Genomic DNA, 19075 nt, shown 5'->3' with positions numbered 1-19075 from the left:
GACAGTTTCTTCGTTTTTCAGGGTTAAATGTACAATATGGCAAAACTAGAATATACGCAAAGACGCACTTTACAAATGTGATTAGATCGTGCCCCCGTTTACTCATTTTCGAATTTTTAACTCCCTGCAACCATGCTGAATTAGCGTGCGCAATTCATTAGGAGTGCTTTCTTTAACGAAGTCAGTGACCCCACTTTTTTGCATTTCCGACAAGTACTCATTATCTACCGCAGCAAAAAATAAATAAAAAAATCTATTGAGTGAAAATTTGGCGGGAAGTCCTTAATTAATGAAAACATACTTATTGGTAAGACATGTGTGCTGCTTTGGCTGAGCTCTGTTTGCTGGGAGGACAAAAACAGATAAAACTGGAATACACCATTTTGTGTTAATGCTTCAACGAAGGTCGAACTAGTCCCCGGCCAGGTTGCCTCATTTTCATATAAGAAAAAATGATGTAATCCCTCACCGGAAGCTGGGAACTACTACGTCACAAACTACATAAAAACATTTATTTTTCCTGCCTCAAATAAATATCCTTTTCAACAATACATTTCGTGACTATAAATTAAATGCGCCGTTGCCTAAAGTTGTTTTTGTTTTGTTTTTCTATCTTTTTTTACTACGAATATTCGTAATGGCAACGGGACTGGGAGGAACACAAATAACGGGTTACCCGGGCGGACTATTTAACTTATAGGCAAACTTTGCTTTGAACTGCACGACGTGCCGTCGTGCCTATTACTGAGAAAGCCTATCAATAAGAAGACATGGGTTTGAAAATTAGACGTGAACTTTGTTTTTTGAGTTTTTACTTTAAAATTCTGTTTTTAATTTCTTTGTTTATAAAAGGAAGCAGCAAGTGCAATAGGTGTCCATTTCGGTAACCTGGGGAACTAATTCTTTAGAACTCTCCTTGTTACTCGTACTTTGTTGATTGAACATTGTTTTGTGTGTACAACAGGAGTTTCAAAATGTTTGGTGCAATTAAATTTTACCGTTGTTTAGCCAGAGAAGTGTTATTATTTCGGCCAGTTATTGCCAAAAAGATGGATTGAAACTAGTTTAGAAGCAGCTATTGCAATGTTTCGTTACTCGTCGAAGATGATTTCTCCACACTCGAGCGTCATAAAAAATACTGAAGCCAATTCCATTTCGTCTACTCCATACGACGCGTACTTTTAATTGACAATTGAAATCTGCTTGTTTGATCAACTAGATTTCAATAAAACCACTTTTATCTACAACATGTCTCTTCCTCAGTGTTCGTTCCTCAGCTGTCGAAGTCCCGAGAATTACTTCTTTTTTTCGTGACTGGATTCTTAAATTCATTGGTATGAAATTATTTTGCGTTTTCCTTCAGAGGGCTTGAGGAAGATTGCAAGACTAGACAGTCCTTTAAATTGCTTTGAGGTAGAGTGTACGTTGATTAAGTTAGCTTTACCAGCAAAATGTTACAGATAAGGGTTATATAAACTGCATGCACTGAAAAAGGAGAGTTAGCGCTCGTTCGTTAAAGGAACAGAGGAAAATATATCACTTTAGTGAAAGTTTATATTGATTAAGTAGTTATTTGCTTCCGTCAACTGGTGTTTACCTACAAGCAGTTACCAAAAAAACAAAACAAAAAAAACTAGTTTTCTTACCAGGATGTTTGCTCTAGCCACTGTCAGTCTTAGCGTTTCAAAACAACTGCCTTGAAAACATTCCTTGTAAAATATATATTAAATATAATGTTAATTGCGTCTGTGCTATTTGTATGGCACGATTGATTGGTGTAGCACGATCATGCTAGTGTCCAATTTTACAGGTGTCCAGTTTAAAGGTTTTTTAATTGAATCCCTAAAATTGAGCACCTGCGCAATTTGCACTTTAATTATCTGCACATAGATGTTTGTCGCCTTTCTTGCTGTTTTCTTATACATACTGTTTGTATAACTAATGAAATATATGTTTTTTAATTAAAAAGACAGGTCGAGAAATTACTCGCACGATCACTCCTTAAATTGCACTCCATTTTGTCGAATTACCGTATTACGACCTCCATTACTTGAAAAAAAAGTTAATTGTTTTTAAAATTTTTGTAGGAAACGAATATGTGATGGAGTTACAAGTCATAAACGTGTACGTCCATTATTTATTAAGAATTAACAAGCGAGTTTGTAAGTGCATGATTTGCTTCGAAATGTTATCTATATGTTAATGTTTATGATACACTCAGCGTGAACAACTTCAAATTATAGAAGTCCCAATATTTACGCCGTAAGGCTTTGCATGCATTGAAATTCAAATGCACTCGCTGAGGGAACCATGCAGTTAAGAGAGTTAATGCAAGCCTTTAAGTGAGCTACATATTTGAGGATAAACGCACGTGTAAGGACATGAGTTTTTTCTTTTTGTTTTAGTTCGTGGAGCAAAATAGAGACATTTTAAAACTAAAAGAAAATGTATGGGTGACTTGTTTCTGCAAACACAAATACTAGTCACTGCATTTCTCCAAACACAAGCCATTGATAATTTCTAAACTTACCTTCCCTACAAAAAAAAAAAAAAAAACAGTAAAATTCTCGCACATTAACGAAAATTAAAAAAAAGGCGATACAGTACAAAGCAACACAATTTTAGGCTGCGAACGTCCTCTTTTAAACAATCTATAGATTCAGCCAAGCCTTAAAGCGGACCTCATAGGTTTTTACTTTTCCCTTTATTGAAATCTGAACTTACGGGATTATACAACTTTCAGGGTAAGTGCTTTTTGTGAACAACAGAACCCAATAGGAGAAACAAACAAACAAATCAATCAATCAAAAAATAAATAATTTCATTCAATACTTTTTAAAATCTTGGATGTTTGGCATCGTTGTCGATCGCTGACAAAATCCTGTCACTATCATAAACAGAAAAAAAATAGGACTTAAGCCAGAGATCCAATGGTCAGCGGTCAACTTAAAAAAAACACGTTACCTCGATGAGTTCTACAACTGAACCCTCGATATGGTTACGAGGCTCCGCTCTGCGGCCCTTTGGGCAGATGGAGCTGCGGTATTACTACCAAAAAATTACCACGAGGAGAAATTAAAAACTTTCTTAGTTTTAGGATGTGCGCGATAAAGTCTCGCTGAATGAATTTTTCGCTAACCTATTTATTTTTCTTTAGTTCACAATAACCAATGAATTCAGTTGTACAAACAGTAATCTTTTATTCACAACAAGCCAGCTTCGATCAAATCGCTTCCAACTACTGTATCCTTAAAAAAACATGAAGAGCATAGGACTGTCCCAAAGATGCGCTCGGCACCTTATGAGCAACTTTTTTCCTTTCGACCAACTTTCGAGCATTTTTCGAGCAATTTCCGAAGATTGCACGAGTGTTGTTCAAAGGTTGCACGTGACAGTAAAGCTAAACGAACACTTAATTTTACTTTGGCTTAATCCTACCAGTTTTAATGATTATCCTTAAACATGAAATAAACCAGAAGAATTGATTTATGTGTACATATGGTGGAGCAAAGTTGTAAATTTAGCTCATTTTGCGACAAAAGGAGCGATATATAGTGGAACACAAGAACGCAGGAAGACAGCAACGCAGCAACGCAGAAACGCGAAAACGCGGGAAAGAAGGAAAGTGGGAATTCAGGAACACAGGAATGCAGGGGGATGGAATGCAGATTCTCAGGAATGCAGGAAACCAGGAATGAAGGAACGTGGGAACGCAGTAATGCAGGAACGCACGAACGCAGGAAGGCACGAACACACCCATGTAGTACGCAGGAACACAGGAACGCGGGGATGCTGGAACGCACGAATTCAAGGGAGTATCTGACTTAATTGACATCAAACCATTGAAAGCCAGTCTTCCATTTAAACAATGCAGCAAACAACTCAATGTAGACACGCTACAATTTTTATTTACTGTTAATTTACCCTTTTTGTAATGATTGTGACCGTAGAGTTGAAAGAGGCAGAAAGTGTTCCCTACCCATTATTCAGCACTCACACATCCGTTAGTTTGAGGAATCAATGAATATGTTGGATGCTATGTTGTTAAGGCTTTCAACTCTGTCAAATAGTTGCTTTACTATTCTGGGGCTGTTTTTGTAACAACTGAACGGAAAGAAATTCTCGAAGGAAGTTAAATGGACGATGTCACGAATTTGAACAGCCAAAATTTATATTTGTGTCGCAGGAAACCTAAAAATAATAGTCCATTTTTTTACATTAAAAATTGCTTTATTAGGGCACTGAAACTGTTAACGAGCATCTTTGGCTGCGGATGGCTCGGATGGACCGGATTGCAACTTACTTTTTCAAGTTGTTTGCAAGCGTCTTCAAAAACAAAAGATCTTTATAGCCGTAGCTTGGTTCCTATCCGCAAATTAAGGTCTGTAAATTAAATTATATCGTCCTTTAGATGTTCAAAGATAATGTTTTTTATGGGTTAAGTTGCCTATCACTAATTTCAGAACAGTTTAGACCAAAAATTTGCGAAATCCCCGTGACATAGCTTCTTTAAGTGATGGGTGAGATGTATACTCAAACAATTATTTGAACTTATTCTTCTTTTCGCACTTTAGAGAAATAATTAATTAAGATGTAGGTTTGTTTTACCAGCCTCAGGATTCTGTTTCAGCAAATAACACAAACCTAGGCCTTGACAATTTTCACTATTATACTTAGCTTCATACAATAATTGTTAATTCTACAATTTTATTGTTGTAAAGCAATATGAATTAAAATAATCCTCCTGGATGCCGAGAAATCACCGCAATCAGTTGCATGGAAACGTACAATCGCTCTTCTCTAATTAACACTTCGTAAATCTTTTGAGAAAACTAATGTGGGGGCCAGTTTTAACTACAGATCTAGAGTCGTTGCTAAGGAATTGCTGCAGGCGGTATTCTTTGGTAGGCGATTTTGAAGCGTTTTGTAATGAAAAAAGGTGAATTTATAAAAAGAAACCACTGTTCTGAAACCTTTTACTAGTAAACTTTGGCTTTAAAATATGATCGTTAGAAAACTTCCTTGGCAAGAAATTTTAAGAAAGACCCTCTTTAACCCTATCACCCCTTCCGCCCAGCTAACGAACGAAATAATGGTTCAGGCTAAATAGGGTTAACATTAGGACAACTTGGGCCTCTTGTTAGGCTAAATAGTATTAAGATAAAAATCTTGAATGTTTGGAAAGCTGTACTGGACTGTCTTAATTGTGACCTGTTAAGTGGCAAAGGACCGTGAACGAAGATGTCGTTGGCATACCTAGGAACTGTGAAAGATCTAATTAACCAAAAATAGAAATGCAAATCAAATAAGCAAGGCTGATTCTACGTAGAACACTTGTCGTTCTCGCTGTTACTGTCCTTCGTACGCCATATCAGCCTTGCTTAATTTATTTGCTTTTCTCTTTTAATACTGTGCATAGAGGTATTTATGGCCTAACCATAAACTTTATCTCATTATTCTCAATCTGCACTTTTAATCAACTACTGTCTTCTCTTAGCACGATATCCACATATGGCCAGCTAAAACAAAGGAAATTTACCCAAACTTAACGTATTTTATATTTCTACTCAAATCTCATCGTGAAATAGAAACAAAAAGTGGAGAAATTTAAAAAATGGAAACCTTTTGCGGGATACATATAGGTATGTTTAATATCGTTTCGTCCGTGATTTTTTTTTTTTTTTTTTTTTTGTCTTACTTAACTTATACTCCGAATCTCATGACAGGAACATAGATTGCTGTTCTTTTAAATATCTTAAGTGCACCACATGCTTTTGTCTTACTTTAACAATCAAAAGTACATTTTCTCTACCTGTAATTATGTTTATTTTCCTTCTTCTCTTCCTTGCCCCGCGGTGTTATTGTAATTGTTAGTAGTTTAAGTAGTGTTTTGTGAGCTGTGTTTAGGTATTGTTAAAGATTGTAAATAGTTTAAGTAGTGTTAACAGTGTACTGTTGCTATTGTACTGTAATCCTTGCTAAGTTTTTTTTTTCTGTATGTATTGTTGCATTTCAATTAAAAAAAAGAAACTTTATCAGGCAACAACCTTCGTTATTTCTTTTGGTGAGAGTATTTACATTGAGAACAAGCGGTTTTACTCGACGTTCATTGTGCTGTAAAGTTTTTCAGATTTGACATTTTTAAGCATTTTTTCTTTTTCAGCATATTTACGACCAATTGTCAGGTAACGTTACTTTTTGTAACACCATGCGTTGTGCTTCTTGGTCTTGTCCTGTGGTGTTGGCAATACTATGATGCCAATTTTATTCCCACAGCCAGACTTTTCCTCATGCATTGGATAGCCAACAGTGCTATCTGCAAGCCAGCCACGCCTACATAAAAGAAAGGGGAATTATCAAATTGGTGAGATTCTCAAGGAAACCTTTTTTGTAATGCCATGCAAAAGAGGTTGTTATCCACGTGGGGGCGGGGTGAGGAGGGAAAAGTCCCCATATGAAAGAGACGGCAATGCTCGGGGGAACATTTATTTTAAACCTAAAGCCGAAAGGATAGCAATCGGAGCGTGGCTTTAGATTTTTCTGATAGCTAAAAGATACCATTCTTCATGCCTGATCAGCAGTGCACTGCACTATGCTATGCTTTGCTATGCTATGCTATGCGCTATGCTATGCTATCTATGCTATGCTATGCTATCTATGCTATGCTATGCTATGCTATGCTATGCTATGCTATGCTGTGCCGTGCTGTGCTGTGCCGTGCCGTGCCGTGCCGTGCCGTGCCATGCTTGCTATGCTGTGCCGTGCCGTGCCGTGCCGTGCCGTGCCGTGCCGTGCCGTGCCGTGCCGTGCCATGCCGTGCCATGCCATGCCATGCCATGCCATGCCATGCTAGGCTATGCTATGCTATCTATGCCATGCTATGCTATGCTATGCTATGCTATGCTATGCTATGCTATGCTATGCTATGCTATGCTATGCTATGCTATGCTCACACATCTATGCTATCATGCTATGCTATGCTATGCTATGCTATGCTATGCTATGCTATGCTATGCTATGCTATGCGTCCGTCCGTCCGTCCCTTCGTTCGCGTTCGTTCGATCTTTAAACTACATTGATTCTCTGCGCCCAGTAAGAAAGTGAAGAAAGAAATTAAACGACATGAATTAAAGTTTATAACATACGAGCACTGCTGGTGACCAGCCTCCCAGGCTGCATACAGTTGGTTGTAAGTGGCCAAAGTTGCTCCGTTGATTTCACAAATTCGTTGAGCATCATAATAGGTGAGGTTATATCTGCCAAAGTTAGCTAGAAATACGCCTTCAACAGCGGTGGAGATCGTCATGGCATTGGTATCTAGAGGAAAGACGAGAGCATCATAAACAAAAACCAACCTACAGAAAAATCAACAACAACAACAAATAAGTTGCATTAGGAAATCGCAGGCAACTGCACTCTAAAGGTGAAGAATAACATTTGGAACCTTTGACGTATTGAGTTGTTAATTTTGAATAAAACATTAAAAACATTCTCGTCTAGTAATTTCATGTGTCGAACCAATTCATCTTTTGCCCTCTAAGAACACAAAATAAATTTTCGATAACTGACGTCAGTATAATGTTCATCAACACAAGATTAATTGTGATCAAGTTAGGCAGAAATTATCGTTTCTTCTTTTTGCGAATTAATTTAGGATTTTTTGCAGAAAAATGAACATTTATCCGTTTTAACTTCTACGTAAGGCTGGAATTCTTTAGTAATCTTGTTGTCAGATTAGTGACTTCATTTTATTCTTTGATGTCAATATAATTTAAATGCCGTACTGAATGTTTTCTATCGAATATTGAACAACCCTTAAATTTTCTAAAAAAAAAAAACCGTGCAAATTGTTTTTCCAGGAATCAAAAATAGAATACGTTACTCCCTTCCGAACGAGCCGCTCATTATAAATTAAAGTTTCTTAGTTTGTTCCTTTATTTTATGATGGATTTTGACTCTGTTGGAAATACATTTTAACTTAAAATGTTCAGCCGTGGAACATACTGAGATGGTATTACTTAAGCAGCCGTTGTTAAGGTCGCGCAGGACCCTTGCTCATTAATAAATCCATTAGCCAAATTTCTGGACGAGGTGCTATTTTATAAAGCTTTAATTCGCTACATTTTGAACATCGATTCCGCTAAAATTTATCAAGGATATTAGGGGATGATGGAATTACATTATGATTGTCCTTTTACTGAGAGATGACCGTTGACTGTGATATTACAAGCTTTTAAAAGTTTAACCGCAGATAATGCGATTTTGTGTCCAAGTTTTCAGCTAGAACAGCGCACCGACTTGAATGATTATATAACCTAGTGATAAATCATAACCTTTCTTGTGCTATGACAAGAACGAAATTTTCGATTTCAAAAATTGCTAGAAGTTAATGGCTTCTAAGAGAGGAAAAATGTGAAATCTAAACTTTGAAACGTGCTATCTTCATTTTGAGAAGGACGTTTAAAAAATCGCTCGTGTCATAGCACAATAGAGTACACCAAGTTTATGTTCCTCGCGAATCATTTCCTGAAATATTAATTTTATATCGATGAAGAAAACTTGGACACAAAATTGCAGGCTGCGGTCACATCTACGACGTAACTAAAGTTTAACTATAGTTAGTCTCAAGTTACGTGACGTCATACCTAACTATAGTTAGTGCTTTCGGTCGTCTAAGCGCTCACACCAATGCAGTTAACTATAGTTAGTTCTGATTAGCTTTTGAATAATTTCGAATTGAAATAAGTTCATGACAGCCATTGTTCTTGATCTTGTCTAGTTGTTCCCCTATTTTTCCTATTTTTGCACGGCATCTCGGCGTTGAAGAAAATAAAATGAAGTAAGGATGCTAGACGCCGAAGAATTCAAGCTTTATTTTTGCTAACAGTGTTGATATGTTATTTTTTTGGCAAGTTGTTTTTTTTTTCCTTCCCTTCACGCTTTGTTTTGCATATTTATGTTCATCTCGCACGTGCAAAAAGAATTGTCGCAATCTGATTGGTTTTTCGTTTGTAAACTTAAGACTAACCCATGAACCTTGCTTGGGTATAACTATAGTTAGTCTGTATTGTTTTGGATCAGCGAGGCGTAAATTTTCTAACTATAGTTATGGTGGATTTCCACTGACGCGTAAATTTTTACGTGCGTGAAAAAAATTAGAGACAATGTATGAACGGCCTGCGTAAACGTGTACGCAAGCCGTTTATACATTGTCTCTAATTTTTTTACGCACGTAAAAAATTACGCGTCAGTGGAAATCCACCTTTAGGGTGAACAGAGAAGCGGTCACATTATCGAAATAGCTAACTATAGTTAACGCCATATTAACTATAGTTAGTAGTCTAGATGTGACCGCAGCAAATGTTCACAACAACGTGCACTATATTTAAAGCTGTGAATCTTATTATGATAATTCGATTTTTTCTCAGTGCAGCTGAGAACAATAGCATGAAATTACTTGAACAAAGAACTTTGAGAAAAAAATTCTAATGAGTATTTCGTTTGTTGCCGGCTTCAGTCGATGCAGTTCGTGCATACTCTTTAAATAAATACATACATAATGATTGCAAGGGTCCTGCGCGACCTTAAGGTCGCGGGGGGATACCAACAGCATGAATAAATTCATGAAGGGAAATTTTGCTTGACCTGCATCTTTTAAAACGCTTATTTCTCGGCTGTTATGGGTGCGATTAAGCTCAAAATTTACAGAGACATAACGAAATGATGAAAGATTGTGAATGTCATCTTTTATTTGGTAGATTGCATTTTACGGCGATGTTATAGCCTCGTTAGTGCCAAATTGGGAAAAACATGATTTTGTGGCAGAGTTTGCGGAACGAGTAGAAGACAGCACACTGCGATTTTGTCAAAAACTAATCAGTCAATACCTCTAGAGTGTCATAACAGAAGCGGATTTTTTAATTTAATGTTTGCCAGCAAGTTATGGCGGTTTAAGTGCGCAAATTTGAATTTAATGTCTTCTACCTCTTTCTAAAAGCGCTCTTTTAAAATTCCGCTTCTGTTATGACACACTACAGTATTCATAGTTTACCTATCTGCAGTGGCAAGTCATGAAGTTCTGTATCCGCGCTGTATTCTCTGCCACAAAATTGTCGGAAAAGTCCAAACTTTGAGATTTCCGAAGGTGTCCCGACCTAAATACGATCATTTTGCCAAGGAGAGATGTAATTATGGTAATTATATTCCACGCTTTTATGGTAAGAACAATGCGTTTTCAAAAAGGACACGATTGTTTATGCCGAATATTTTTGTGATTACTCTGAGTACACTAGTTGCAGAAATAGTCAAATTTAAATAAAAATAAGCTCAAAGACTTCCTACAATCTATATGAACGTATATTGCTAAGTGTTGTTTTAAAGAGACAATTAACCTTTACCCCCTTTATAAAATTTTCTTTCCGCCTGGGGAATACAGCAAAAAATACGAAGATTTCCGAGGCTTCCGAAACGTTTCTGATGACTGCGCACTGAATGGGGAATGGTACGAGTGTGACTCATAATTGGTGTTTGGACGACCCAGACCGATTCCGCAGACCGCAACGACGGCACGTCACGACACGTCTGGTGCAAAATGAATTATATTTTTGGATCTCCAGCTTTCCGGACGCATTCTGCTTTTTCGCTACCCCAAATAACCAAACAATAGCCGTCGTGGCTGACGTTGTCCAAATCCATTTTTCCGTGTTGTTCGGTGAGAACGGCTGTGTCCTTCAACGCCTGCATGTCGCGCTGCAGAACGGCTGGTGAACCAAAATTCAACGCACGTGCATAGTTACGCGCTGCAGATTTCTCTCTTTACGTGATGCTAACGAGAAGAACATAGAGATTCCTGATTGTTCTACCAGCGTGCATTCTACCTATGTCTCACATGATCAAACGACAGCACAAGCTTTAAGCTATTTTTGTGCTTTGCTATTCTATTTAAAATGGCCTCTCTAAACAATAACCAACAATCTCCACTAAACACCGAACGGAACGAAATACGCTGAATGTCACTAACATATTTTTAATTTTGGTGCGTCTGCGGATCGGTCTGCGGTCGTCTTCAAAACACCATTATGACGTCACAAGTTTTGTTTCCGACAATTTTTCCGAGCACTCTACGATTATGACAGCCTAAAAAGCATTCACTCGCAATTCCCGGAACGACCGATTGCTGAACTTTGGGATATGTTTATTTGCTCTAATAACATATTGCAAAAATAACAAAATCGAAATATCTGTTCATTTGACCTTTAAATTGGTTAAAATATTAAAGAAACAGGGATTTTTTACAAATCACGCGCACGCGCCCATATTTTTCTCCAGTCATAAATATCTCGTAAATTTGTCGATGTGAGTCGTTGTACTTCGTGCATACGCTTTAAATAAATGCATAATGATGAGCCTAAGGTGTCCCCCGCGACCTTAAGGTCGTAGCCAAGAAAATCGATTAACGTTAAAAAGAAAAACGCGTTTTTAGGAATAATTTCAGCATATTAAGGGTTATAGTGTGTATACTAAAAGGATTCAAAAACTCGCTCTAGTCCTTTTTGTTTATTGTATTATTTTTTTGGTCGGTCATAAATGTACTTACCAATGTTGCATTTTTTGTCAAGAAATGGTAGGACTGTAATTTCCACACCACACTGACAGGAAAACTCGTCCAACCGCGGACCATTAATGCAAGTTCCACCATAACTACACGGATTACTGTTACACGGCAGGAGGCTTAAAAAAGACTACAAGTATTAAATGATTAGAGAAACTAATTATTTTTTTTTCAAGGATAATCTAATAGGATGTTTGGGAAGAGAACCCGGCCTCAAGGAAATTTTATATTATAATTATACTGATAATAAATGAGCGGTTAAAAAAAGAAAAACATTCAGTATTTTTTAATCGATCTCGAAAATTAAGAGAGTAGTATATGGTAGTAGTATATGAAATTCGTTTTCATTTTCTCCACAGAAGTCAGAATTCATGTTCTAAATACAAATTGTTTGGCTTCATTTGTTTTAAGACCTACGTTATGGTCGTTTGCTCCGAAATGCCTATAATTATGTATAATAAGCTAATCCGTCGTGTGCACTGACAGGTTTTTGGCTTGAAACTCCTAAACAGTACTCTATGACAATACAACAAGCTCATGCTTACTGCGAATAAATATCAATTATTGAGTTTGTTTTAAACCTACTTACAACTTTTATATCGCACAAGATAAGTTATAAGTTTTTTTTTCTTCCATACACTTTATAATTTCCTGCCAAGTGCGATATTGATGAGGAGCCTTATAAAATCTCGAATGTGGAACCGAAAAGTTTTCGCACCCGGAAAGCAATAGAAAAATCTCGAACCTTATGATTGCATAATTTTTTTTATTCATATATTTTTAATATGAGCAGAGGTCCCTTCATACAAAGTTTCATGCCTATAAACTTCATTGGTTTTAAGATACAGATAGATAAAACTGGCTTTGCAGTCCCGAAAAGTTTCCGGGGCGTTCGAGAAACGGTGACTACGATAGAAACCTAATAACACCAATCATCATTTTGTCAAGTTTTCAAAATTAAATCTTGTGATATTAAAATGGCATGATCTGATCGAGGGTTATAATACTCTGGCGGTTTGGCGGTTAAACCAATTTTAAGTGTCGTTTAGCGGTTAAATTCCTATTCACCTGGCGGTTTACGGTCAACAAGTTGTGGTGGTCTCGGTCTTTACGAGAAATGAAAAGCATTTTGCGGTCTAGAAAGAACAGAATATATCAAGTCGCGGTTTTCGGAATGTACAACCCGCTATAATCAAATCTCATGATTCTTCTAGCTATTTACATGTGTAGAATTTCCAAAAAAATGAATCTTTACAACTTACTTCAGACGTCGTGCCGTAGTAATCGTAGTTGAGCCGCTCTTGCAATCTATCAGGCTCCAGATATCTTTCAGAGTTGCTCAGCTCACAAGTGTAATAACCGTTGTCATCACTGGTCTTACCGAAGTTAAAAGACAGGCAAGAGAACGGGGCATGGCCATGTTTCAAGCAAAGGAAGGAACAACCAATGAAATCTTTCACTTTCTTCGTTTCTGTCACATTTCCAACCAAGGACTTGTCTGACAGTTTGTAAAAATTCCTGTAACGCAGGTCTGGATGCTGAGCAAAGCTAAAGTAATGGGCAAATAGTCACAAGGCAGGTCGTGAAAGCAGCGATGGACTTGATAAAGGACATTCTGAACACTTGAAATGGATATTAAAGAAGACCGTTATTCTGGAATGAAAACAAGCGTTTTCAGTGTTAAAATTGTACATTAGTTGAAAAAAATCGTAAACTTATTAATTAGTTAATTTGTAAGATCTTTTTTCCTGTTTTGGCCCGTTGCTGTTAGTAACTTAGATGACTCGAGCTGGTTGACGCATACGAAAAAAAAAATGTGAATAATCCCAAGTACAATAAAACTTATAGGATTGTCGTATTCCTGTCAAGGTCCAATACTATCCAAAAATCTGAACCGTACGCTTCATTCGACACTGTCCCTTATATCTCTTTTGGTAAAAGTCTTATGCTAAATCACCTGTCTCTAAATAGATATGCGGTGTGCAGTTGCGTTTATACATGTAACATTTAATTCAAAAAAATAAGCTAACTGGAGGCCTACCTCTGCAATGCTTTTTTACATGTACCAGCGCTGTTGTTGTTTCCTCCACGTTTAGGGTCGTTTAGTGGTAAGCGATAAGAAGGCTAATCTATTGAATTTTTTTATATTATAATTTTTTGACTTGCAGCAGCTATATCAATCACCCGCTGTATGTTTTGACGACTATTTTGCAGGCCAGGTTCTGCTTTAGTCGCCTTTTTTGTTTTCTTTTTAATCCGTCACTTCAAAGGGAAATGGGGCTTTTCTCAACGCTGAAGAAACACTCATAATAAAAGTTTTCATAATGAACGGAAATTTAAAGAAATAAACACATTTCATTACTTACCGGTAATATGCTTACATGTTAAATTAAATAAAGTTAAGTCTGTTTTGGTGTAGGCCAACCTGAATACCTTTGCGGGAAGCCAATATCTCAGGCTTTGTATCAAAGGACAATGAAGCCAATTCTTTACAGGCAAGGTAAATGACTCTTTAACCAGCACGCATGTAATAGAGTTTCAACTCACGCGATGGAGCATCAATAAGCAAGCGTAGACAATATTAAGATTTTACCAAGGGCAACATGGTGCAAAATTTCGGTAGGATTTATCGGTAAGAAATATTATTTTACGCTAACTGTGGTTCACTTCATACTGTATTTACGTTGGAACAATAAATTATTAAAACAGAGACATATTGCTCCTTGCTGTGGTACGTCAACATAAGTCTTTCTGCATTCACGTTGTAACAATAAATTATTAAAATACTGTAGAAACGTATTGTTCCTTGCTGTGGTAAATTAAAATAAGCCTCGAATTTAAGCAATAGTGGGATGGTTACTAAGTATTTTAATATAAAAAAAACGTTGTACAAATCTTGCTTACTTTATTTGTTTTCTCTTTATTGTGCAGGTATATTTTAGTCCTCGATATGAACTATTTTAGGCAGTTAGCTTCTTCAGTAAAGATTATTTGCACACGAGCGGTTTCACTCGACATTTTAACCCTGTCCAGGAGAGGGGAGGTGGAGCGGAAAGTGCCCGCGCCGACATTGTGCGCTTATAACTTTTTCAAGATTTTCCAAATGCTGCCAAACTTTGCAACTTATTCTAAAATTAACCGGAAATAATTAGGTAGGATAGGTTCTTGTGTTGGGAACTTGACGTTATCATGACAACGGCATTTTACAGACATATTTCTCCAATTTTTTAAGTATTGGGTTCCTAATTATGAAAATTAACTTTAATTACAATTTGTTCACCTTCTAATTCTGGGTGGTTTTCTGACGTTTTGGAAAAATTTTGAATTCCAATTCAAGATGGCGGCTGTTTTGACATCATGATGTGATTGTCACGTGATGTGACGTCATCATCCCACATGACGTATATCAAAAGATAGATTTTCGGACATAATTTATATCCTCTTAGTTTCATTGTGATTGCTTACATATTCTGGAAGTTACGGAGCAGGGGGCGGAATCCTCCTCCCGGTCTGAAAAGATCCAAAAAAGCCTGGTCTGAATAGGGTTAATGTACTGTTTTATTTTTTTCCAAGAGGGCACGGTAACGAATCCTGCAATCTGATTGGTTCTTAGCGCGGGCAAGATTCTCCTATCTCTGCCCGCTTCCACGGGCCACGGTAACGCTTTCGTGAGTTTAATTTCGCGGCGAGACGAACTAGTCCATGACAGTTTTGCTCTCCAAAATCGATGTTGTTGCTCACCAACCGTTGTTAAATTTGTATGGGAAAATTAGCAGTGGAATTAAAGGCCTTGAAGTTTTCCAAAAGGCGAGTATTCATGATCTTTATTGACAAAATGAAGTTATAGTTTTATGGTCGTGGTTTGTCGATCGATGTTTGTGCATTCGCACTGATTTTCACGCCATTGCGGTTAACTGCAAGTCGGCGGGTATACAGACTCGATTTATCCGTTCAAACACCTTGCTTTTCTGCTACTTTTCTCCAAAAACGGATACTGCTTATCGCCATTCAAGAAAATGAGATGCTTTATTAAAAAACGGTCAAATTAATTCTCGCAATATTGTGCCGTGTGTAGGCGACCAAACTACACATTTCAGCTTCATTCAGTTTCACTTTCGCAAACTTTTTATCAAAACAGAATACTGTGGGAATGAACACAGAGGTTTTTGACTCGTTAAATACAAATGTAAATAGCTGGAAAAAATGTGTTGTAAGTGCTTTCCAGTCCGAAAAGTAAGTTTAATTAACTGAAAGAACTCACAAGCCGAAATGGAGTTCAAAGTGTTTCGCGACACGCTGATTTTTTATGCTCTGTTTTGGTTTTAAAATGTGCTTTTTTATTATTATAGATGCTTTTTTCTTGCTTTTCTGATGAACTTTTCCTTGAGTACTGTTCATTTTAGCGAATTTAATTTGTTTGGCAGTAAGCTCTTTAATATAGCAGTGAATATAGCAAACGAATCATTCTTCACTCTTGCCGTAGACTGACTAGGATGCGCGCGGATAATACAAACACATTTTGCAAGAAAATCTTTGTAGGTTTTTTTAATCAAACACATTAGAGGTAGGAAAAAAATAAATAAGTTATTTACCGGCTTAGGGTCAGTCCGTATAGTGAAAAACTGTGACCTCGGCCTTGAAAATGCTGCCCTCGGCCTGCGGCCTCGGGCAGCATTTTCAGACCTCGGTCACAGTTTTTCACTATACGGACCTCCCAGCCGGCAAATAACATATATATCTTTTCATCTTTAAGCAGTTATTTTTTTTTTTCTTTTTTCGACAAATTTACGGCTGAGCGTCAAGTAGTGTTACTCCTTATAACACCATGCGTGGTACTTTTTGGTCTTGTCCTGTGGTGTTGATGATCCTACGATGCCAATTTTATTCCCGCAGTTAGACTTTTCCTCTTGCATTGGATAGCGGGCAGTGCTATCTGCAAGCCAGCCACGCCTACATAAAAGAAAGGAGAATTATGAAATTGGTGAGAATGTAGAATGAAAATATGGCCATGCGAAAGATCAGATATTCTTATCTGACTAGACTAGACTAGACTACAACCATCGATATATTTTGCTGGAAAGCTTGTATAAATAAAAAAAAATCTGTCCATGATTGTAGAATAGACAAGACTAGACTAAACTATTTGTTCGTTCGTTCGTTTGTTAGTTTGTTAATCTTTCGATCATTATAGCTTAACATTAAGCTACATGTACGCCCAGTGAAATGAAGGTAGCATCTAGAAACTTCAATGGACAAAAAAAACGACATGAATTAAAGTTTATAACATACGAGCACATCTGGTAACCAGCCTCCCAGGCTGCATATAGCTGGTTGTACGTGGCCAATGTTGTTCCGTGGATTTCACAAATTCGTTGATCGTCATAATAATTGAGATTATTTCTGCGAACCCTAGCTTGAAATACGCCTTTAACGGCATTGGTAATCGTCTTGGCATTGGTATCTTTAAAGGAAGGAAGCGGAGAAAATCACAAACAAATACCAAGCAACGAAATAATCATTAATAACAAAATTGTAGTTTTAAGAGCTCGCAGGCAATTCCACTCTCAAATTGAAGAATATCATTTGGTAAAATTTAAATGACGTCCTGGGTGTTTTCTATCGAATTTTTAACAACCCGAACGTGCAAATTATTCTTGCAGATGAAAAATAGAAATACGTAACTCCCTTCCGAACAATGCGCTCATTCTATTGTTTCTTAATTTGATTTTGACAAAATGTTGATAATACATTTTTATTCACTTTTTCCGTACGTAGTCGATAAAATTGCAATAAAGTGTTATTGATCTACCTGCAACTGACAAGATGAAGTAGTATTTTCTTGAGTAGAAGTATTTTATTATTTCCACAATGGACTGGGAGCAGACTTGAAACAGTGCGGGGCTGTGTCACGGCTGCGTTATGCAACTTAACGTTTGCAAAAAAGAATTATTTCTTTAGATCTGAATGACAAAATCATAGCCTTATTACAACCAAATATATCTCCCGGGCGTTACAGTTAAAAATTACAAGCAAACGGGAGTAATATTGAATACTGTACAGCCCAATATTATTTTAAAACCCCATATCGCAATCCGTTTCAATCTTCTTTATTTTCGGCCATCCGTCCCTTCTTTTGTATTTGCTGTTCCCATGACTCAATTTGGCTGAAGTCCGTGGCACAGAAATGATTGAAACGCTTGCTCTGGTTCTTTTTTATTATTGTTTCATTATCCTTTTGGTCGGTCATAAATATACTTACTTATGTTGCATTTTTGTCAAGAAATGGCAGGACTGTAATTTCCACACCACATTGACAGGAAAACTCGTCCAACCGCGGACCATGAATGCAAGTTCCCAAATTCGGACGACTGTTACGTCCCAAATCGTGACCGTCCAGTTTTCAACGACTTGTCCGTCTCAGACGATTTGTCCTTCTCTAGTGTGAAAACGGCCAGTGTGTCTGGATTTACATCTGGACTTTACGGACGAGTATGTGGAAACTAACAGCACGAGTTAAAGAAATAGAAAACATCTACACCAGAAGAAAATGGCTGCTGCGTTACGTTAAAGAGCGAAGGAAGTTGAAAATTCGACAGCAGCTTGAGAGTAAGCAAATATAAAGCTGATTTCACATCAATGGTTCCGTGGACCACCCCAAGTCAAGTCAGTTTAGTTTATTCCACTCTATTTACACAAATTATATGTATTGAAAGTTTACATGAATGACGAGATTTATATCTATTTCTACAAGATAATGTCAAATAAAGCAATAATTGTATATTATGTGTATAGTGCGCACAGTAGCTAAAGCAAGTGTAACGTTATTTACAAAAAACTGTCTGTTACCTTATGACCAGGAAGAATACAGTTTTAAATAAAACTGATGGTGTCCTCTTTTGAGCAATGTATATGTCAGTTAATGCGGCACCAGATTGATGTAAACATTGTTCAAACACTACAGCTCACTTTGAAAAAGAGTGATCGCCTTGCCCAAGAGTATCGTAGCTGGCGTTTGTGAAATTATTTGGGTGGAAAACACACTTAGGGGAAACACTCGGTTTAAAACGTTTTTGCTCGTACCACTGTTAGAAACGTATCCTAACGGAAAACCTGTTACCTTCTTTTTCAAAATTTACTCATTAGAAACCTTCCTAAGCAAAGAATTTTTCGTATAAGACTTGTTTGGAAAGCAGTACTTAACTGTCTTTATTGTGAACTGTTTGATGGCAAAGGACCGTGATAGAACCAACATTGCTGTTGGCATACCTAGGATCTGTGAAAGAAAAAAGCCAGAAATAGAAAAGCAAATGAAAAAGCAAGGCTGTTGCTATATACAGCACTTGTCAATAACGGCAATAACCTTCGTTACTATTTTTCGGTCAGAGTATTTGAGCACGAGCGGTTTAACCCGACATTCATTGTGCTGTAATGTTTCTATATTTTACATGTTTGGGTAGTTTTAAT

General features: G+C 37.1%; 1 protein-coding gene across 1 annotated transcript; it reads right to left on the bottom strand.

Annotated features, from left to right (window-relative positions):
• Nucleotides 1–3902: 3902 nt before the first annotated feature.
• LOC144655099 (uncharacterized) lies at nucleotides 3903–13179 on the bottom strand (the record flags this gene model as incomplete). Its single annotated transcript, XM_078515316.1, has 4 exons — nucleotides 3903–6333; nucleotides 7146–7317; nucleotides 11597–11741; nucleotides 12874–13179. Coding segments are annotated over 4 exons (765 nt in total), but the record flags the coding sequence as incomplete, so codon positions are not given.
• Nucleotides 13180–19075: the final 5896 nt, after the last annotated feature.

This window comes from Oculina patagonica, chromosome 5 (genome assembly GCF_052425735.1).
Source record: "Oculina patagonica isolate OP01 chromosome 5, crgOcupat, whole genome shotgun sequence".
Lineage (NCBI taxonomy): Eukaryota > Metazoa > Cnidaria > Anthozoa > Scleractinia > Oculinidae > Oculina > Oculina patagonica.
This window is presented reverse-complemented; position numbering and strand designations above follow the sequence as displayed.